The sequence below is a fragment of the Tinamus guttatus genome, unplaced genomic scaffold (genome assembly GCF_059628265.1).
Source record: "Tinamus guttatus ecotype Peru unplaced genomic scaffold, ASM5962826v1 Tinamus_guttatus_pri_ptg000949l, whole genome shotgun sequence".
In the NCBI taxonomy this organism is placed as follows: domain Eukaryota; kingdom Metazoa; phylum Chordata; class Aves; order Tinamiformes; family Tinamidae; genus Tinamus; species Tinamus guttatus.
Window position 1 is genome coordinate 76,725 of NW_028289483.1, and position 22,690 is coordinate 99,414.

The 22,690-nt window shown below is 40.7% G+C and overlaps 1 protein-coding gene across 3 annotated transcripts; it reads right to left on the minus strand.

Moving 5' to 3' along the window:
• Window positions 1-3,339: 3,339 nt before the first annotated feature.
• LOC104565517 (nuclear factor interleukin-3-regulated protein) lies at window positions 3,340-16,497 on the minus strand. Of its 3 annotated transcripts, XM_088538258.1 has the most exons (3): window positions 16,344-16,497; window positions 5,204-5,287; window positions 3,340-5,092 (listed from the first exon to the last, which is right to left on the minus strand). In XM_088538258.1, the coding sequence occupies exon 3, from the start codon at window positions 5,081-5,083 to the stop codon at window positions 3,722-3,724; it is 1,362 nt and encodes a 453-aa protein (XP_088394384.1). In that variant the 5' UTR covers window positions 5,084-5,092; window positions 5,204-5,287; window positions 16,344-16,497; the 3' UTR covers window positions 3,340-3,721. The 3 variants fall into 3 exon arrangements, with proteins under 3 accessions (XP_088394384.1, XP_088394382.1, XP_088394383.1); XM_088538256.1 differs by having other exon boundaries at window positions 3,340-5,287; XM_088538257.1 differs by lacking the exon at window positions 16,344-16,497 and adding an exon at window positions 10,741-10,797 and having other exon boundaries at window positions 3,340-5,287.
• Window positions 16,498-22,690: the final 6,193 nt, after the last annotated feature.

Genomic DNA, 22,690 nt, shown 5'->3' on the forward strand with positions numbered 1-22,690 from the left:
ATAAAAGGACTAGTAGGCAGTGGTCTGTATTGAAACTTGACCTCAGGTTGTTCTGCAAGATTTCCTTTCCTTCCCTCCCCCTCGGCCTCCACAGACAGAAATGCAGGAGATGACAGGGAACAACATGCTTCAGAAACAGCCTGATAATTACAAAAAAAAAAAAAAAAAAAAAAAAAAAAAAAAAAAACGCATTCCCATACAGACTTCATCGGAGCTATTTGAAGCTTTTGTTTGCCCTAAATAATATTTAACGAGCATCTATGAGTCAGGTTAATCGGGAGTGAAAGTGGGCAAGGAAAGCACACTACACACTGAATTTTCTCTGGTTCCTGAAGTACTGCTGTACAAAATTTCCTCAAGGTCTTTTCTGTGGTGCTTACCATAATAGTGCTGCAGTGATACACAGATATTAATGAACTGTTTCACAGGTTGGGAAGAGAGGCAGAGATATTCAAAATTGGTAAGCAAGTTCAAATATCTAGAACCTGTTTCTTAGGATTGTTTAGAACTTCTTAGGATTGTTTAGATTGTTTAGATTGTTTTAGAACTTAGAGGATGTGCATACCACATCGTGCTCAGTGCTCCTCAGATCGATGCTATAGCTTACATCCTCCAGCAAATTAACTGTATCATTATTGTTAAGTATTAATTGCACAAAACAGATACGTAAAATAGCGTAAAATATAGGGAGCTAAAAGGAAGACTACATTCTTCCATCATGACAAATAACCATCTGTTCCGGATGGGCTCGGGATTCGGCAATAATCAGCCAGAACGAGGTGACTACATCAAGCATTTATTCAGGTGAAAGCACATAAAATAAGCAAAGTATGGATAACTACTCACGAGGTGATACCTGCTGATCTGGGCCCAAACATCCTCTCGAGCTGGCAGATCAGAGAGAGAGTTGCTGACCGGCTCCCGCGGAGACAGTGTAGGCCTCAGAGTTAGGAGTTTCTCCTCCTCCCGCTCTCTCCACACTGTCCTCTCTATGCCCGGTGCATCCTGGCATGTAGGGTCAGTACGACGCAGGAGGCAGGCCGGAGGGGCGGACAAACTCCGCCTTGAGTTATGCAACTCTCCCCCCGGGGTGCTCAGGCGTGCATACCAGTTGAGGGTCCCAGCCCTCAATTTGAGGGTCCTGCCTTCCTCCTCTTCTTCCTCATTTCCAGGTGTTTGGTCTCCAAAGCTAGTTTGGAGGACGTCTGCGGTTAAGTTGGCTACAAGCCCAGCCAAGCAGACGCCTTCAACAGGTTTCCGGGGGGGCTGCCTGTGGCCCGGGCTGAGCAGCTGCCTTATCGCTCAGCCTAGGCAGGCAAACATCCTTTTTTCTCAAGGTCTGGCCTCTGCTTCTCACAGGAGATTTTTATGACTCTACAGATCACAGAAATTTCTATCTATCTCCAATACACCATCATGACAAGTAAAAAGAAACTGAGAAAATACCAAGATCTAGGCTTATACACAGATGACAATGCTGAGAGTTTTAAGTTCTCTCCTTGAATACATTACATGTGATAAATAACATGCAAAATATTTAGAGAAAGTTGTACTTGCTTACAGAAGATTTTTAGCAAGCAAGGAGCCAGTAGCTGTCATTGCCTGATATCTCATATCCCAGTAATCACCACCTCATTTTCAGTAACTCCAAAATATCATCTTACATTAATTACCAAACACATATAGAGCCTGGCTATGGGGTCTATGGCATTGTTAACGCAAGAGAAAAGAGTAACAGGTACATTTTAGGAAAAGAATCTCCATATGTTAATAACTCCAAATGGCATGAGTACTGCTCAGCAATAAAAAAAGCTCAGAAAAAAATCTCACACAGTACCAGCAATTTCTGTGCCAAGGTCCACCCAAAATATGACTGTGAATCATCAGCTCCTGAAAAGATATAGTCAAATCCTGGCCTTGCTAACATCAAGGAGTTTTGCCATTGCCTTGACTGCTGGATCAAGCATCAGGACTATCAGAAGTGACTTAGACTCCTTTTCATCCCCAAAAGAAATTGACAAGCTTCCTATCCCTCTAGTCAAGTATGAAATTAAAAAAAGATCGCTGACTCTATTCTGTTTTCTTAAATAGCATTTTAAAACTATGGCAATGTCCTGTTATAGATCATGGCAATTAACAACAAAAAAAACTTAATTCAGGAAGTGCTTATTTGTTAATCTGATTTATTAGTCCTTTAAAAGGACTAATTTTATTGAAAAGGACCTCTGCCAAATCTATGTTCTATTTATATAAATAATTTTAAAAGGAAAGCCTTTGGTAAACCAAACCAAGGGGGTTTAATGCAATGCTCCATGCTCCAGTAGCTCATTTCAAAGAAAAAGAACACTAAAGCCTTGCCCGGTCATCAGGCAAATAAGTCATCATCTCTGCAAATTGTAAGGGGCTAGTATGGCCTGGATTGTGCAGTTCTACATGTATTGTCTGTTTAAGTTCTTATGAAATGCCCTGTCCTGAACCAGGGTATTTCAGCTCAGTTAAGTCCTTAAAACCAAAGTTGAATCAGCAGTAAACCTTACTTCACACTTACAATAGCGTTATGCCCCATGGTGGGAACCAAAATACCATAACTCTAACTCTGCTACTGCAATTGCCTGCCCCGCATTTAGGTTTTTGCCAAGTTGAGCTCAGAGTTTACAGATCCAATAGCCTTATCCTCAACGTACTGCAGACCCGCACTCTGTCATGAGAAGAACCATGACACTTAAAATTGCCAGATGCTTTTGCACAGCCCTTGAGCATACTTCTTCCCATTCCTGCACAGGGCACATCCTGCATGCTCCTTGGCAAAGAGAGCGTTGTCCAATTCTGTCACTTTAAGGCTCTGAAAACTTGGAAGATGCACAAACCCAACACCACGTACTTCATGTGAAATGCAACACTATAATATAATAATAAAAAAAAAACTCCCAAACACCCCCCCAAAAAAACACCAACAAACACCACAAAGCAAAACTAACGCGTGCACACCGCCCACATCCCACACCACCCACCACACACCCCACAATCCCCCCCCCAAAAAAAAACAAAAACACAATAAAAACAAACACAACACTATTTGCCTTAAGTAGTCATTCAAGAAACCAAATACTCTCTCATTTGAGATAAAAAGAGAGAAAGTTCCTTGCCATTTCAATACTGGGTTAGATTTTGTGTACCTTTTGGCTAATGCACACAAATAAGTTAAAGAAAGCTAAAGCTATAAATTGGATATCGTTTTATTTATAAATCTCCACTTCGTTTCAATTCTCTTCCAAAAAAGGTCTTAAAAAAGGGGGACAGAAGTGTTACACATTGTAAATTGTGAAGTCAAGTACAGTGTTAACAAACAAGCCAGTTTTTAATTAAGAACATATTTACAAGTTCATAAAATCAGTTGAACTGGAGTAGATGTTCTGTGTTTGTCACCAATATTTTATTGCAACTGGTAACTTGCACACTTTATTTTCCTTTTCTTGTTCTACTGTAAAGTTCACTATATACGGCCTTCGTACAGGCTACTTGACTATACACAAGGCATAGTGATCATAACACAACTTAGTCTTCATAATAATCTGTGCACAAAAAGACACCAATCAGACATTATGTGAACATTACAGTGAAATGACATCACAAGTCCAGTGAAAATTCAGCATAATACAAAACATATTGATCTACTGCAAATGACATCCTTTAAAACAGTAAGCCTTTTTTCAGTAGTAAATTAACCAGAGTCTGATGCAGAGATTCGTTGTGTAGTTATAAGTCTTTTGAGTGAAGCAACCTCTGCAGATAGGTTTGCTATCCCCTGCTTCAAATATAGGTTCTCTGACTCAGACACATTGTAGATATTGTCTTTTATTTCAACAGCTCCAGTTTTGCAACCACTCTTAATTTTTACATTGAGCTCCTTTTGATGCCAGAGTTCTGCTTTGAGAGACCAGTCTTGGATATTAGTAACTTGAACCGAGAAAGGAGTGTGAGAAGAATGCACCAAACTCTGTGCACCATGTTTTTCCAGCTCAAAATGTCTTTTTGATGACATATCAATAGGTGACAATAGTTTCTGTGTGGCATCATAGTCATTATCCATTGCTTCTACTTTAACTTGCATGGCTTTGGCTTTAATTCGAAGCTTATGAGGCAGAGCAGAAGAATTCACTTCTGGAACTTTAACTGTTGCATGAACATTTTTATGTTCAACTGGGGAGTGGATTGGACCCTTAGGAACCTGCTGTTCATCTTCTCCATCAGATGACTTTCCAACCACACTGTCATCCATTTCTGAAGTTCTGGGGGAATTACTGGAGGACCTATTAACTTGCAACAAAGGAGGAGAATGTGAGTACACATTAAAGGTAGTTCCCATGTAGTTTGGATATATGGATGTTTTATATGAACCTCTGTCATCTCTTGTCTCTCTCTCCAATTCCATAGGCTCCTGTTTTATAATTTGGAACTTGTTTTTGGAACTTCTGCAATTGTTTTGTACATGACTTGGTTGAGCATGCTCTGCTGATGATATTTCAGACACATCAGACATAGAGTTTTGAGGAGAATGTTTGATGACAGAAATACAACTGCTACCAACTATAGATGGTTCATGCTCATCTGCAAATGAGTTAATATTTGATTTGGAACTTTGATAGTCTTGGAAATACACAGATGTTGAGCTACTGAGTTTCTGCATCTCTTGGGCATAGGCTGCAGAACTAATTAAACCAAACTTTAGTTTCAATGAAAGCAGCTCCGCCTTCAAAGTGGCATTCTCCTCCCCCAGTGCAATTAATTTGCTCTCTAAGACAAGGTCATTCAGTCGTCGTTTTTCACGAGATCTTTTGGCAGCTTCATTATTTTTCCGCCTTTTTTCCCAATACATAGCATCTTTCTTTTCATCTGGAATGAATTCTCGCTTTCTCCGGCAAGCTGAAGATTTGCTTTTTCCACTATTTCCTTCAGTAAGTAGCATGTCTTCATTTGTAGACAAATCTTCAGACACTTTTGATAAAGTAGACTTAAGTACCATGATTTTGTCTACATTGCTACTTGTGTCAACAGGTCCGTGTTCCTTTTTGAGGGTCTGCATTTTCCTAAGCTGCATCAGAAACAATTTTTAGTAGATCTATAATGAGCAACAGAGCAAACTATTTCCCCAGTACTTCTCACACAACAATTTGATAAATACAGTAACTTTAAATCCACACACATTTTTTCTTTTGTTTCATATTCTCAAACAGAAGTGTCTAGATCCAATTTGCTTGTCAGAGGCAATGAGAATCTTCTAAATTACCTACAATAAATAGAGAACTGGATTATTATTTAGGAATTGCTGGTTTGGGGCTTTCAGAAGTAGTTTTCAATAAAAACAAACAAACAAAAACCTTACGCTACTATTTGTTTCATTAAACCTGCTGTAATATGAAACAAGCTCAACACAGCAACAACTGATACTCTATGCTTTATGATTCCTAGGTAGCAGATGTGTTTCCAAAACAAATACAATATGATCCAAAGAAAAGCAATAAAGAAAAATACTTGGGTTTTGATCTGACAATACTGTTGTCATAGGACTTTCCATGATATCACTGACAAACTCAAACCTCTAACACTTAACACTGCAGAACACCAAGAATGCTGATGAACACACTGGAAAGTATCTTGTTCTTCCAAATTAAAACATCTCTTCTGAAAATAGCTATGGTGTGCGACTTAGAAATGCTATATATTTGGGTCCTCCACAAATTAAAAATAACCTCAGCTGATTTAGAGAAGCTAGAGTGCTTTCTATTGTCTTAAAATAACACTGCTATCCATTGAAGCTATTACAGGATACAAAAACAGTAATTAAATCTATAACAAACATTTAAAGTTTTAAGATCCCTTATTGAACCATCATATGAAACCATCATAAACGCACACAATTCTGACAAACACCTAATTTAGGAAATATAAAAGCTGAGAAGAAAAATAAAGGATTATGTACTTTATCTCTTACACACAGAATTCTAAAATCATTATTGAAAATACATTAGAGAAATTGAAAAATAGCCTCATAATATCACAGTACGATTTAATGCCACTGAGGCATGCACACTTGTAGAAATCAGTGCTTATATTAAAATGCTTGTTTGGATCTAAAAATATCACCATTAATGAAAGAAAACCAATTTAACCTTTATCTCCAGGCAATTTGACCAGTAAAATTGAACTTAGCATTTAAATTGGCACCTGTTTTATTTAGTCCCTGTCAATATGCAAATACTTTATTCACACAGCATCATTTGATTCTCATCTGAGACACAGGTTCTCCATACCTCATTTCTACACTCAGTCATGTTTCTGATAAAACAAACATAGTATGATAATCGCTTTTATAGGACCAACTAACAAGTCAGGAATGATTCTTGCCTGTATGTGAAAATATGACTTCAAATTAATGTCACTATTTATTTGGAATGTTTTACAATGACCAATGAAGCAGATTTCAACATTATCAGTTGTGAAAGTTATAAAAGAATTGATGAATTGTATTCTGCCAGTTTCTCTTGTCTTTTCCAGATGGCAAAGAGGAGTGAGTAATGTAAAAACAATTAAGCAGAGTCATAAAGACTCAGGTTTCAAGCTGAGTTCTGTTCCATAAAACCATTCCAACTCTTCTGTCATGAAAAATTAACACATTTAATAGAACAGCTAAGGAGAATTTCCTAAAATCCATAGTTAATTACTGACATGTAACTATTTGTCTTCAATAATACAGCCTTAATGGAAAATAGTTAAAAGCCGGCCACACCAAAGACACTATCGAACATTTTACTGCAAAAGCAGTACCACAAATTGCCATGTTTGTAAAGCAAAAATGTAACACTAATATACAAACAATTATATAGTTAGATCCTGATCCAAAATTCAAACTGCAGTCAAAGGGAGTTTTCCATGTTAAATAGGAGTTGGATCATATTTAAATACAAACCCAAAAAAGAGCCTCACAACAAAGCAACATCAGTTACTCCAAAAATCTAGCATAATTTGATTTGCTGAAGAAACTGTACATCCATTCTGTTCATTTCAGATCTACATTTCATCACTGACAATTAACATACATACTGGTTTAACTATAATATAATCTAATACTTAAAAAAAAAAAAAGTAATGAACATATGCATTTCAATGTTACTTTCAATGAGGTAGGAAGATTGCAGGTAAAATGTTTAAATACATTCAATAGACTTGTACTACATATATGATAAATAAATAAAATAAACAAATAGTCACCTGGTCTATGACATTTGTTGAATAATCAGTCTCTGTAATGTGGCTTTACATTACGAGAAAAAGATACCAAGCATTAGGATTGTAGGGATATTGGCCCATAATTGTCTTGATATACTTCAATCATTGTATTTATTTGTATCATTAACAACTTCTGGGTTTCTGAGAAAAATGCATCCACTCTCTATAGCACACAGTGGGAAGCAATATAACATGCACTGAATATTTATGAAACCATCATTTTCCCTTAGTATGCCTCTTGGCCAACTCTCACTGACATAGAAAGGCTTCAAACAGCTTCTGTGGAATTTTGAAAGGCCTTACCAATGCAGAGATCAATTGTGTTTTGCAGTACTAGATATCTAAATTCAAAGCTAAATAATTTATATTGATTCTTTTAGGTATGCATAGCTCATTATTTTATGTTCCATATACCCCGGAACATGTACACTTATTCACATAAGTAATGGAGAGAAGCCACACAGGCACACATGCACCCTCCTCAATCAATTTAATACACATGGGTATGGGTTTTTTGTTATGTTTTTTTGCTTTGTTTCCCCATTTTCTTTATATTGCAACCTTCCATTTCCACACATAGCATGGAAGCAACATGTCTTAAATAAGACCGTTCGGGGACATTAACTACGACTTTGTTATCTATTTGTATGGTCTCCAACTCAAAGCAATCCCACTTTGGTGTTTGTCTAACCCTACACATTTAAGAAAAACATTAGTAATGATAGTAACTGGTAATAATAAATAGCAAAAAGGCTTGGTTTTGTGGTTTTTGTTTTCCTAAATACATGTAGACTGTGGACATATCTCATCAGTATAACCTTCTGAAGCAAACTGAAGCACCAAAAGTTCCACAGGAACTTAAGGAAAAATTTCTTAACAGTGAGGGTGACAGAGCACTGGAACAGGCTGCCCAGAGAGGTTGTAGAGTCTCCTTCTCTGGAGATCTTCAAAACCCGCTTGGATGCAGTCCTGTGCCACGTGCTCTAGGTGACCCTGCGTGTGCAGGGGGGTTGGACTAGATGACCTCTAGAGGTCCCTTCCAACCTTAAGCATTCTATGATTCTATTTATCAGTGAAAAGTCAACTGCAACTCAAATATAGTTTCTTGCAGCCAAATACTGGTGTTGGGCTGCACTTAAAACCTAACAACTTGTCCCATGCTCCACGGACCTTCTAGAGGCTGAGGCATTCCAGGGCATGATCTGCTTGTTTTAGCACTGATAACTCCTGTTTTGGCCAGTCTCCCTCCTATATACGCTGTTCCTGGCACAAATGAACTCAATGTGGAATAGTTAGCATATAAGTCTAGAGCAAATCTAAGCGTGTATCAAAAAAATGGTGTTTTCGCATGCAGTATTCAACTTTGCTCTCTGCCAGAGTGTATCAGTAGAGCGGTCAAGACAGAAATATGTCATGTTTTATGTCAGTCTTACTGGTTTGCTATTTATGTAGTTAGGTCCAGTGACATTACTTTAGTGATCTAACAAAACAACAATAAAGCTCTAGCTCTTTCCACATCTTCCCTGAACACTTTTATCATGGTAACTGAAATTGCTGCTTTATAAACAGTAGTCAAAGCCCTAGTTTGTTAATAGTTCTCCATGTGGATCAGCCCAACACCAAGTCTGTAAACAAAGTAAATTCCAACTGATGATAACAGCAAAATGCCTTCATTAAAAACAGCCATTTCACTTCACTTGCATTTTATAATTCCACTAGAAAGCACCACTATTTACACATAAATTAATGAATTATAATGATTCCTCTGACTGCATTTCAAATGCCAATATTTTCCCTTATGAATCATTTTTCGATTGTTTTATCACTCCCTCATCAAGAATTATAAAACCAACATTTAACATTGCCTTACATCAGTCACCGTTAAAGATATAGCCAAGGGGAAGGCTGGTTGGTTGATGATAATGGCCAATTCAACAGTGTAATAACACTTGAACCTATTAACTTAATTACAGGCCCAGTCTTGCACCCACAGCAATTTTGCCATTGGCTTCAATAGAAGCAAAACACAATCCCAGACCCAAGTATTAATGAGACTGTTTTATAGAATTCATACTATTGAAATGAGAAATTATGTATGCAGAAATAATTAAAAGTTGACTTGCCCATGGACTTTTGGGGCTGAGTCTGGTTGGAGGCCTGTGGCCAGTGGGGTGTTGCAGGGGTCAGTACTGGGCCCAGTGCTCTTCAACTTGTTCATCAATGACTTGGACGAGGGCACAGAGTGCTCCCTCAGCAAGTTTGCAGATGACACCAAACCGGGAGGAGTGGCCAACACTCCCGAGGGCTGTGCTGTCGTTCAGACAGACCTAGACAGGTTGGAGAGTTGGGCAGAGAGGAACCTCATGAGGTTCAACAAGGGCAAGTGCAGGGTCCTGCACCTGGGAAGGAATAACCTCAGGCACCAGGACAGATTAGGGGTTGACCTGCTGGAAAGCAGCTCCATGGAGAGGGATTTGGGAGTTCTGGTGGACAACAAGTTAACCATGAGTCAGCAGTGTGCCCTCGTGGCCAAGAAGGCCAATGGGATCCTGGCCTGCATTAGGAGGAGTGATGTCATCAGGTCGAGAGAGGGGATCCTTCCCCTCTCCTCAGCTCTGGTGAGGCCGCACCTGGAGTATTGGGTGCAGTTCTGGGCTTCCCCGGACAAGAGGGAGGTGGAGCTTCTAGAGAGGGTCCAGCAGAGAGCAACAAATATGATTAAGGGACTGGAGCATCTATCGTATGAGGAAATACTAAACGAGCTGGGCCCGTTTAGTCTGGAAAAAGGAAGGCTGAGAGGAGATTTGATTAACATATTCAAGTACCTGAGGGGTGATTGTAGGGAGGATGGGGCCAGGCTCTTCTCTGTGGTGGCTGGTGACAGGACGAGGGGTAACGGGTGTAAGTCAAAACACAGGAAGTTCCACCTCCATATGAGGAAGAACTTTACTGTGAGGGTGACAGAGCCCTGGAACAAGCTGCCCAGAGAGGTTGTGGAGTCTCCTTCTCTGGACATCTTGCAAACCCACCTGGATGTGACCCTGTGCCACGTGCTCTAGGTGTCCCTCCTGGAGCAGGGGGAGTTGGACTAGATGATCTCTAGAGGTCTCTTCCAACCTTAAGCATTCTGTGATTCAAAAATTTCTCTCTGTGATTCAAAAAGTTCTCTGCACCTGGGGACTTACAAATTCACATTGTAATTCTTGAAATATTTGAAAGTTTGAAGGATGGAGACACAATCTTGCCTCTCTTTGTTCTTTGTAATTTAATTATGTCATTTCTCCTTTATAATATATATGTGGGTCTGTGGGGAACATCTATGTTTCCCACAGAGTAACTGCACATTATTGTATTTATCCAAATAATTCACATCACCAAGCTTAACTTTTCAAAACATTTGCTACGAGATAACTAATTATTGCTATTGCTCTAACATTTTGATAGTCATCCTACCAAGCCAAATGAAAGCCAATTTCAAGCAGTCAGATGTTTTCAGTCTTCACTTTTGTAAAGTCAAGTGACTACAAAATTTACTTCACTGTCCTTCAAAAATGGAAAATAACTGCAAAATAGAACTTCATATTAAAACAAAACATGTCTATCACTGACATTTTAGTAAATAACAGCTCAAGCCAACTATGTGGGAAAGTACAGGAAAAACAATAAAAGTTCATATTGACATGTGTACCCACACACATTTTCAGTAGTAGCTTTCTGTGTTTTGCATAGGTATCACTATTTATGATATTGCTAATATCCTGTCGCAGGTTAATTTATCCATTTTATAAATCTGTCCACATAGAAAAGCTAGTACAGAACCTGTTCATAAATATCCCCAAAAGACTTGCTTGTACTGCAAGCATTGAAAAACTGAAAAATGTTTTGCACTTTCTATCTTCAAAGCATTTAAAATATTTGCTAACTATCTGAAGACCTTCAGGAGGTATGGAATTAACACTAATGCCATTGTACACGTAAGAGGAAAATGAGTCTGTGTCTAGATGACAGATACATGGCCTAACTAAGCACTGCTTAAACCTTTTGGAGCTACTCTACCACGACTTCTTTTCACAGACAAAATGATGCTATCAAATTCTGGACCTTTCAGGTCTATAATAATTTAGAAAAGCTCTCCACCTGAGGGTGTGACCCCCAAAGTCCAATCCAACCTCCACTGAAAGAACTCAATATTCTTGCCTTATTTCTAGCACCTTACTTAAAATGTTGTTCTTGCTGAAGAAAAGTTATGATGCCAACTCCACCAGAAGCGTGATATTAGCCCTAGGACAGGCAAGGCTTAGGTTCTAGGCCATGTAGAATAAATGAAATCCAGACTTTCTGGAAACCCGAGGAAACTGAATTTTATGCTATAAATTATAGCATTTTATAGACAGGTTATCCAAGGTCACAGAAGGGAATAGCATTTACAATAATGTTGCCACCAATTACTGCTGTTACAGAATTAATGCTCATTCAGACCACAAATCAGACAACAGCATGGAAAAACACAGATCTATTGCTCCTGCATTACAGTTCCCTTTTCTTACAACTTAATGGGCATCTGAACTGCTTATGGTTCCAGAATCGACATGCAATTAGGTCAGTGGAACAGGGATGATAGCTTTGTACAAGATGACCCATTTTGATAAAAGGGTGGCTTTCTTTGTCTAATTGAAGGAAAATCATGGGAGGTATCTACACAGAACACTTCATTTGAACATCAAGAATCATGTGTCTACTATAACAGTGTTAAATCAATATATATAAAAAAGAATAAGTTCATTGTGGTACTTGGAACACTATAGCAATTTCATATTACCCAGTTTATCCATATTACCAAGTTGTACCCAAAAAGTTGTTATGTGTAATTTTTATGAAACACTTTCATTGTAAGGAAAACTAGTTAAGTTACTGATTTTCTTAATAATTACAAATTAATGCATTACAGTATAGCTTGTCTCCCAAAGGAGACACAAATTATACAAGTTTTTTTTTGTTGTTTGTTTGTTTTGAGAATGAACCAAGCATATGTTAAAAATAGCTGTTGTTCAGAAAGGTCAGTCAAGGTTAATAGGTGCAAATTTGACATATTTTGCTTAGGAAGTCAATATGTCTATCTTATCCATTCAATTTTTTCTTCACCCCACCCCTTTTTTGGGGGGGAGAGGGGCAGCAAAAATCCAACAGCGTTGTTCAAAGCACTTGGGGAAAAAATGAGAGAAGAAAATGAAATATATTATTATTTAATTATATTTAAATAAAATAGCATGATTTATATCTGTCACATCACTTGCTGATACTTGTAATAAATTCCCAATAGAAATAATATTTACTAAAATTACAGTACTCGACAACATACTTCTCGCTTCAATAGCTACTTGACAGTAGGAAAAAAATAGATTTCACAAAACCATAACTTTACTAGTAACAATGTTATGTAAATAAAAATCTCAACCTTCCTAACTTCAACTACTAAGATCATGGTTTGTTTTACTGCTTTCCCCTAATTAAGGGCCATAAAACAAGACAAACAAAAAGAAGGTTAATTATTCTGACAACAAATAGCTTTCTATTATTGAGCTGCAGTCTTAAAATGCCAAGCATGGACCAGCCCTAAATTTATAAAGCTCTATTAAAAGGCAGTAGAATTATGTCAATTAATCCCAGTTGATGCTCTAAACATACATCATCTTATATAAGAACTGAAGTGCAAATATATAAAATTAAACTCTGCCTGTAAAAGTCTTGATTTCTACCACTCACTGCAAATGAAACTGAGAAGTAGCAAATCTTTAGCACTCCACTCCTGCAAGATAGTCCAGGTGGAAGGGATATTGCATGCACAAGGCCCCATTATCTTTTTTGAGAGCCCAAATGTTAGGTTCCATTCATAAAAGGATGTCTGGCAGGACTGGCACCTGTAGCTGTGAAGCCATCTCAATGGCAAAACGTGGTTAATTACTCAAGTAATTTGGGAACAGAACTGAAAAGTAAACTAAGATGTGGCAACCTAATTAGAAGGGGAGGAAAAAAAAAAAGGGGGGGTTGCTTTGTTCTAAATACACTTTCTTTCCAACAGAAAACAAATATATTTTTATAACAACTGTGATCAGAATCAGAGTATGCTAATTTGGACCTGGATCAATTCAGTACATAAATTAGAAGAAGAAGAAGAAAAAAAGTATACCTTTAAAAACAAGTTTTCAGGAACCTACCAAATTTTGAATGAAATCCAAGTACGTCCTTGCTTACACAGTCTTATTTTGACAGTCATGTTCACCATGGGCAACAGAATTACAAATATCTTGTTTAAAAGGAAACATATCAGATTTTTTTTTCCCAAACACAAACATACTGTAACACTGAAAACAACTAACATTTTATCTGAGGAGAGACTGCAGAAATTGGCATCTAATTGCATTTTTTCTATTATATACTCTAAGCACATTTATATCTCATAACTGGCTGTAATGATCATGGCAAAGTTACTAGAAGAGTCAATTAAGCTGATGAGTCAGATGCATTGCTTAACAATGTGTAATAAGTCTCAGAGGATTTTTTTTTCATATTATTGCATCATAGTGATGTTACAACAGCAGCAAGATTGCTGTCTGGAAAAATAAACTATTGCATAGGTATTTGTTAAAATAAGTCAATTTCAGATGAGCTAAAGAGTATTTTCATTAGTTTTATTTCAATATAAAGGATTGAAAATAAAGCAACACAACACTGATATCTTCTGTAGACTGCATTGCTTTTATTGCAACAGAAAAAAAAAATGTCCGTGTTCTACAAATTTCAGACAGAGCATGGCAAATACTGTTCTGTCTTAGGATAAGATAAGCTATGAGGAGGTCGTGTAAGTTCATATTGCTCATGGGAACACTAAGCTTTCTGACACCTTTCAAATTAGTTCCTTAAACAACAACAAAAAACAATTCCAGCAGAATCTTGAGGCTTTGAACTCAAATCCAGGAAGCCGGATGTTTTAAAAGATAGTTAACATTCCTTTAGAGAATAAGATGCATTAAAAATAGAAAATAAATAGAAACGGAAAGTGAAGGCATATAATTCCTAAGAACTTCAAGAGAAGAGAAGAATTCTTAAGCACTTCAACAACCAAATAAAGACATCTAATGTGAGAACTTTCATAATGATATCTGGTAGTGACACTGACATTAAGAGCCTTTACTGAGTAATCGTGATTTTGCTGGTTTAAATCAGGTCTTTGGGTCCAAACCTCAAACCTTGTTCATTCAAATTTCCCATCAAAGTCAACATTTTGACCGAGGACCACAAAACTGATGTCCATAACAGTATTTTAAACTAGACTCTGGATTGAATTAATTACTGAGAAGGGCAAAGATGACTCAAAGTAGGTTACATACAAAGGAGTGACTACAATGAAAGGGAGTGCAATTGTACAAGTTACCAGGATGAGGAAAAAAAATGTCATCTTTTTTGGTTTTAACACTGCAGTAACTCCAAATGGCTTCACTATCAACAAGCTGTACTTGACCTTTGCACTTAAGTAGCAGAAAAAAAATGGTGTACATTATCAAGATTTTTTTTTTTTAATATTTTACTGTTACTGCCTACAGCAGTTATATGGGATATACCAGAGTGGCTGCGATGCTAAATTTTAACCTTGGAGACTTTGGTCATTAAGGCAATTGTGCGGAAAATCTCGCTGTCAAGAACTGAATGTCCAAAAGGAGACAGAGGAGTCCTAAAACTTTATTCGAATAAAGGGAGAGTCCACCAGGCATATCCCTGTGGGGTCTCTCCAATTGCTGGAGGACGCAGCCCCCCTTTTATCCTAATTTCCCGACCGAGGGACGCCCTCTCCTTTTCCCCATTGGCCAAGGTACTCAGAAGTTACAGCCTTCCCGGCCCGCCTACACCGAACTCCGGCCTCCCTCCATCTGTTCTCACCTGAGCTCACCTGACTCCTTTGTCCCCCTTGCTGAAGAATGTAGGGGAATTCCCCTATTTCCCTCCTTTGTAAAGGCCCCCATCTCCTTGCAGATGGCTCTTTTTGTCCCACTCCCTCATGGCTCCACTCGGTCTCCCCTCCCTTTGTCCTGCTCTTCAGCCAAACTGTGGAGAAACCCCCTTATTGATGAATACAGAAACTTGAGCATTCTGCTCACAATTATTTTGGTTTTGCCTACTGAAAATATAATTTTGGACACAAAAGAAATTACTTTGTCTTTAAAGGCAAGTTACCACAAGCAACTTTTAGGGAGCGCAGGGCACATGCTGACCCCTGAGTACGGGAGCTCTGGGCACTGCCAAAGTGACTTGGCAAAGCAACATAACTGGGCACTATCCGTTTTTGTTTGTTTGTTTTGTTTGCAGGCCATCCCCTTCCCACCTGGGCCGCGGCAGGGCCGGAGCGTGGCCCCGCTTCCCCCCGCCCCAGAACCCTAGGCATTGCCTGGCTCTCCCATCCCGCAGGCAGCGGGCAGACGCAGCCAGCGCCCCGCCGCGGTCCGCCGACGCCCCTGCAAGGGGAAGGGGGCGGGTAGCAGCGGGCGGCTCCCCTCCAGCCCGACGGGCCCTGCCGCTTCGCGGGGAGCGGCGGCAACGCGCTGCGAGGAGGCGGCCGCTGTCGCCACAAAGGCGGCACGACGCAGCAGCCCGCTACGTGGCCAGCGGCGCATGACGTCCAGCACGCTCCCCTCAGCGCGGTCCCGAGCCGTTCCCCCCCACCCCGGCCGCAGAACAAAGGGCTGCGGGGCGCGGCAGCGCCCCTGGCCCTTGCCCACCGTCGCCTCCGCGCGGATGAGTCGGGGGAGTGCGGCCCCATCCACCGCGTCCCAACGGCCGCGCTCCCCCCCAACATAGACACGCGCGCGCGCGGGGGGAGCCGATACTACCCGAGCGTCGGCCGCAACGCAGTGCTCCGGGGCGGCTAGCAGTGGGATCGGGCCCGCGAGCGGGCGGACGGACACTGCTGCCATACCCTCCCCCCCTTTTGCCCCGTCCGCCACGGCTCCCGCCTGCCGCCCAGGCTGGCCGGGGATTAGTGTTTCCGGGAATGCCATACTAACCTACTTGGGCTTTCCGCCTCTTCCCCGCTAAATCGCCCGGCTTGGGGGAGTGGGGCGCCTGCATGCCCCCTTCTGCCCGAGCCCGTGGCAGCCGGGAGGCGGCTGACAGACTATCTCACTTCTTCAGGGCTGTTGACATTCATTCTCTCAAATTCGTTCTTCTCTTACATTCGATGGTTTTTTGTTTGTTTCTTAAAAAAAAAAAAAAAAAAAAAAAAAAAAAAAAAGTGAAAGCCTCATCAAAGGTCTCTGAAGGCGGAGAGTTAAAAATCCAAGCTAATGGCCTTGAATGTCTATATGTTCAGCTCTGGAGAAAAGACCAGAAATAGCACACGAAGCCACAATTGCTTAGGGCTAAATATAGATTAGCACAATTTTCATTTTAAGGTATGCAGTGCACATTCAGCGAGCACATGAGGCTCTCCCTAGTCTCACTGCCAGCAAATTCTGTGGTTACATAATGCAACATTTCCAGGAACTACTATAAGATCGGTCCCACAGTGTCTGAAAATAAAAAAGTGATGAAAAAGTCTTCGGCAAACACAACCTAGCAAAAACACGGGGGCTGGAGAGAGGAGTTGCTACCATTAACGCCAATTTCCTTCAAACAACGCCCCTGCGTGCAGCATGAAAACAGACTCTTCTCTCTGGCGGCCCCTGGCAATCGATGGCCACAAAAATCCCTTTACTTTTTTTTTCTTTTTTTAATTCCCGCCCCCCCCCCCCGTAAATGCACAAAAACATTGTCATTATTGCCCTTCTCCTTAACTCTGCACCAAAATTACCACGGCGCTTCCCACTCATGCACACATCTCGTCCTAGCGCTCGTCACTGTTGCGCCGCGAGCGGATTATGAAATGTATGAAAGACAGGTCCCACAGACTTTACCCCAGGTTCGCCGGGCGTGAGGGAAACAAGGAAAAAAAGAAAATATATATATATAAGGAGGGGGGAAGGGGGCAGCGTTACGTTAGGAGCAAACGCCACAAGCGGCAAGCACAGGAGAACCGCAGAATAGCGTTTTTCAGGTTCCTTTTCGTGCCATCATCTCCTTTAACGAGCCAGCAAAACCGGCCGCGCTGACCTACTGCCGCCACTTGCAGATCCCTCCCCAGCCGCCGGGAGGCCAGACCCGGTGCCGCGGCGCTTTCCTCCCTCCCGAAATGCTGCTTTTCTCCCCCGACGAGGAGACATATTATACAACCGCCGCCCAACTCCGTCCGGCGCCGAGTAGCCACTCCGAGCCCACCGGGATACGCGGAGGGCGCTGCAACCAAAGCGGCCACCTTCGGACGGCCAGCCTCGGTGCTGACATGCCAGCAAAAGCTTATATACATACACACACACACATATCCGCGTGTATGCAGCGGCCCGCGCCCTCTCACATCGTGGCCACACTCGCCTCACACGTTCCTACCTTCAGTGCAGCATGGAGCACCCCCTCAGGCCTAGTGTGTGCGTGAGTGTGTGAGAGAGGGAGAGAAGGATGTGTGTTAGTAGGTCAGGGCGATGCGCGATGCAGGGCGCGCAGTCCGCATGCCAGTCGAGTCGTGAGTGGCGGCGGCAGCACCGCCCCGATCCGGACGCTCCTGCGGGACAGCCAATGAGAGCGGCCGGGAGACGGGACGGCCGCCCCGCCGGGCTGTGTGCAGTACAGTAGGTCTGTGTGCTGCGATTATATAACCGCCGAGTGGATGGGGGGCATTGGCGTTTACGTAAATGTTGCACGGCCTTTGGGGGGGGGGGGGGGGGGGGGAGAAGGAAACGGCCTCCCCGTGCAGCCTCTGCTAGGGCGGAGGGCGAGTGGCGGCGCAGCTCCGTGTTGCGGCTCTCCCTTCCCCTCACTCGCCGCTTAACGGCCGTTCCACAGGGCGAGGGCGCACAGGCTGCGTCTCGGGCCGCGTGGGCTCCGCGGGGAGGGGAGGGCCAGGCCGAGCTCCTGCTCTGGAGGAGGCTTTACGCAGAGGTTTGATCGCGGTCGTTTTTGTTGTCGCAGAGAGTTAACTGCGTTGTAGCTTTGCCTGTCTCGCTATTTGCTCGGTATGGAACATAATGAGATTGTATCTGATTCGGATATAAAAATAAAAACCTCAGATCTGACAGAGGCATTATTGTCTCAGAGTAATTGCACAAGACCTGAAAACTGTTTCTGCCATCTAGCCATGGCGTACAGGTAATCCTCCAGTAAATTACATGTAATCTTTGACTCACGGGAGGAGAAAAAAAAAGAGAGAAAAAGGAGAAAAAGAGCTTGACAAAGATACTCTGTCTCAGAGCTGGGCGTGTTCCCTGCTGTTACGTCACTTGGCATTTTGTGCTACGAGCTACAAAGCACACACTGTATGCATCAGAGAGTTACAGCCAGTGTTTTCTTTCATTGATCTTCAAGGATGATGGATTTCATCAATGTTTCTACCCCCAGCTTCATCACCCCTGCTCTGCTTGCGGTGCCAAAAGGCTCAGAAGCAGGGCTGTGTTGCGCCCAAGTCCCTCCCGCAGCCACCTGGCCAGCCTTCCCCGTGAGGCAATTCCTCATGTGCCTTCCTCCCTCCATCCAACACCTCCCCAGCCACCCTCCAATGCCACTTCTCCTCACCAAGGAGTCAGAGTAAGGCAGATTAAATAAGAGAGCGTGGTGTTGGTTTGATCCTTGCTTAACCTCCATTTTAGAAAATGACACGTGGACAGCAAGAAATCCAATTCTCTGCTTGGAGTGTGTTTGATCTGTGCCTTCCTTATTTTTCTCGCACAGAAGGTTTATCACTCCCTCTTATTTTTTTTTCTCTTCTGCAAGTGGCATTTCTGAAGACAACAGAAAAATTCTCTTTATTAAATTATTGTTCCTGACCAGAAATGATTCCTGATTTCATTTTGTTAAACATTCTTACTAAAATAGTACACTCCTCACTAACATAGCCCTGTTATATTACCCTGTCATCCTATATTTATATGTCAACAGAGATAGCTCTCTGGAGCAAAGCATTCCTAACAGAAGGCAAATTTGGAAACCAGAAGACTTCACTGAATACTTCTCAGTTTATCTCAGTTCCTGATCTTTTATCATACTTGCTCATACCTTCCCACCACAATAAATCTAAGTGCCTTGAATTCATTTATATTTATTTCCCTATGTTATTTATTGTGTAAGTCTAATAACCTTTGCTCACATTGATTTTCCCCTCTCCAATCCCAGTCTTCTAATATCTATAGAGCCTCGACAATAGCAACAGACTACAAAATCCACCATTAGTAGAAAGGTGATGCATAAGTAGCTGAAGTCAGAGAGATCAACCCTTGCCTCTGCCTGGGAATCGTGTGGTCAGTTTGCCTGACAAACCTCTCCTCGCGCATAGGCACACACACATATACAAAGACTAGCAGGGAGTTTGAAAACCCACTTCCTCATAAATATTGCTGTTGTATTTAAGGTGAGTAGTAGGCATGTGGGACACTGCTATGTGAGGAAATTTGTTCTGTGCACCTTATTTCCCATACTATGCATCTTGTACTGATGCAGTGCTGTGAGAGTCCCCAGGACTATCAAAAATTAAACTTCACACAATTTTTATTTAATTGAAAAGCACATTCTGTTTTTACTATGGAAAATATTTTTGATAAATCCTGGACATATTCTTTTAGCAACTTTAAATCCCATTTCTAGAAAGAATAAATGCAGTGGCTCAGATCTGGCTTCATAACTTAGATTCTTGAACTATAAAAGAAATCTCCAAGGCACTAATATCCAGGTAGACAGTCCCCGAAATAATATTCCAGATTGAATTTAGTTGCCTATTTGCTTATATTTTTGTCACTAATTATAATCAGTTATAAATACGGACCTGATCTTTCTCCCAGATTCACAACAAAGACAAACTTCTGTATTTCATATTACCTCTACTCTATGGAAATAAGGAGTGTCAGAACCTGCTACAGAAGCAAAATCCACTCTTACTTTCCAAATCCTATGGTGGGCTTTTGTTTAATCCAAGGGTATGGTGAGACAGAGGGCTAAATGCTGATGTGGCTGAAGAAATATGTTCATCTTTTTTCCTACTTTCCTGAGATACAGAAAAAAATAGCACAACTGAGAGCTGTAGTAAGCATTCTGCACTAAGGGTGTCTAAAGACTTAGGGAAAAGTCTAAAAAGAGAATCTTTCTGTGATTATTCACCTCTATGGATTTACCTACTGGAGGGATGAAGTAGGTCATGGAGATCTTTAAATAAATTCTCATCTGAGTCTAGCACAATAGGATTTGTACTTGCTTTGGACAACACTATCAACTTCAACACCTTTAAACTGATCTCTATTTATTAGCACGTAACTAAACCCTCTTACTGCTTTCTCTGATTTTGGTTTAGTGAGTACTGCTGAAGCTATATTGAGTCATGGTACTACTTGGAGGGTCTAGGGAAGGGGCATTTGAGAGGAGAAAGTAGTGTCTGTCCTCTCTGACATCTTTTGATTCCTTTACATTCATTTGTGTCCATAGCCCTTAGGCCTTAAGCTTTTAATCAGACCCAGCCTGAAATTCAGAATCAGTTGAAGTCAACAGTGAAAGGTTCCCTCAGTGCCTTTAACGAAATTAGGCTTTAATTCCTCGCCTTTGATATAGCCCACATACAGTACAAAATAGTACTCCAAATAACAAATAAAAATAGTTTGGAGGGAAATGAGAATAAAATACTTTTTAAGATCATGATATATTAAACATATTTCAATGAATGTATATATCTATATATACACACATATATATATTTATAAAATACTCCTTGGAATTAGCTGGGGATATGGCAATTTGCTTTCCTTGCGCTACATTTTTCATATCCATAGGAGCTTTAGTGCATAACAATGTAGTCACAGAAAGCTATATTCCTTGATCTTTTTTTATATATATTTAATATTTAATGTGATCAGTACTCAAAAATGTTTAATGCTAACCAAGTCCTTCAGAACATGCTGCTCAAGATGAGCAGTAGTGAAAGTTCTATAAAATAAGTGATATTGATATTTTATAAAGATCTAAGGCAGAAATAAAATACACTAAAAAAAAAGAGGCAAGCCATTTGACTGCAGTTCAAATAATTAATCAAAGTATTTCCATGCATCTGGGAAAATTTGTGGAAACTGTAGTGCTGGAAAAATATTTGTGCTGTATTGTATTCTTGCTTAAAACAAACCCAAGAGAAATAGATGTTCACATTGTGACTTAGACAGACATAAATGATTTAAAAAACCATCAGTGTTAGTAGCAAGCTAGCTTTACTCAGTGTTGCTAGAGACAGGGAAATATTCCAGGGAAATATTTTTATGCTGTCAACTTGAGAGAAAGCTGATGGGGGCGGGGCACAAGACAGAATGGGGTTAAAAAAAGGGGGGGGGGACTGAGACTTTTGCCCTGTTACTTCATTATTACTGCTTGTACCACAGAACATGACTGAATCTATCCCTTATCTTTGCGAGTGGTGACATATTCTATAAGAAAATATTCTTGAGTTTTGTTAAGTTAGCTCCTGAGGTGCATTTTTTCCTGTTTTTTTCCGAGAAGTAGAAATCAGATAGGGAAGATAGAGCTGAGGGGAGCTGGTGTTTGCCCAGTGCCTTGTGTGGCTGAGTGGGATTGTGCTTTGAGGTGTGGAGCTCTGATAGAGATCATCTTACAGAGCAGTGAGAGCGCCATGGTCCAGAATTAGGTCAAGGAGACCAGGCTTTTTAGTACAAAAAAAGATCCAGAAATTGAATATCCTCTCAAATGCCCACAAGAAAAAAATGAGGAAAATAAGGGATGGGTGAAACAAGATTCCCTGAGAACACTTAACAGTGAATAAACATGAAAAGAATAAAGAGATTGTTTCCCTTTACTAGGACAAATCCCAAATATTCTCCTTGCATTTGATGTAAATAAGCCTGGAATTTAGCTGCATAGCATCTGCAAGTAGTAAGGACAAGGGACAAGGCCCTTTTTTTTTAAATTTGATTTTACTTGCGTTTGGCTCAAAGCATGTGTGAGAAGAAAAAAGTTATTTCTTTGGTAGAGATAATGTTCTTACACATGAAGCTTTTCTCACTAAAACTGAGGATATGTCTAGGAGGCACAGTACACGCACCATGTTGAGCTATATGAGCTAGCTTAGGGAGAGTGTTTTGATACTAGTCAGGCTAATTATCTGTATTAGCTGTATGAGAAAGTCATCAAGTGTCTAGAAGTAGCATAGACAATTCCTCCCATGGTTAGATACCATTCTCTACTAGAAAAGCTTTTTTAGTTTTCTGTCAACCATTCTCATGGAGGTTACAGTGGTCAATAGCAGCAATGCAAGTAAATAATAAAGAACACTTTTCATCCA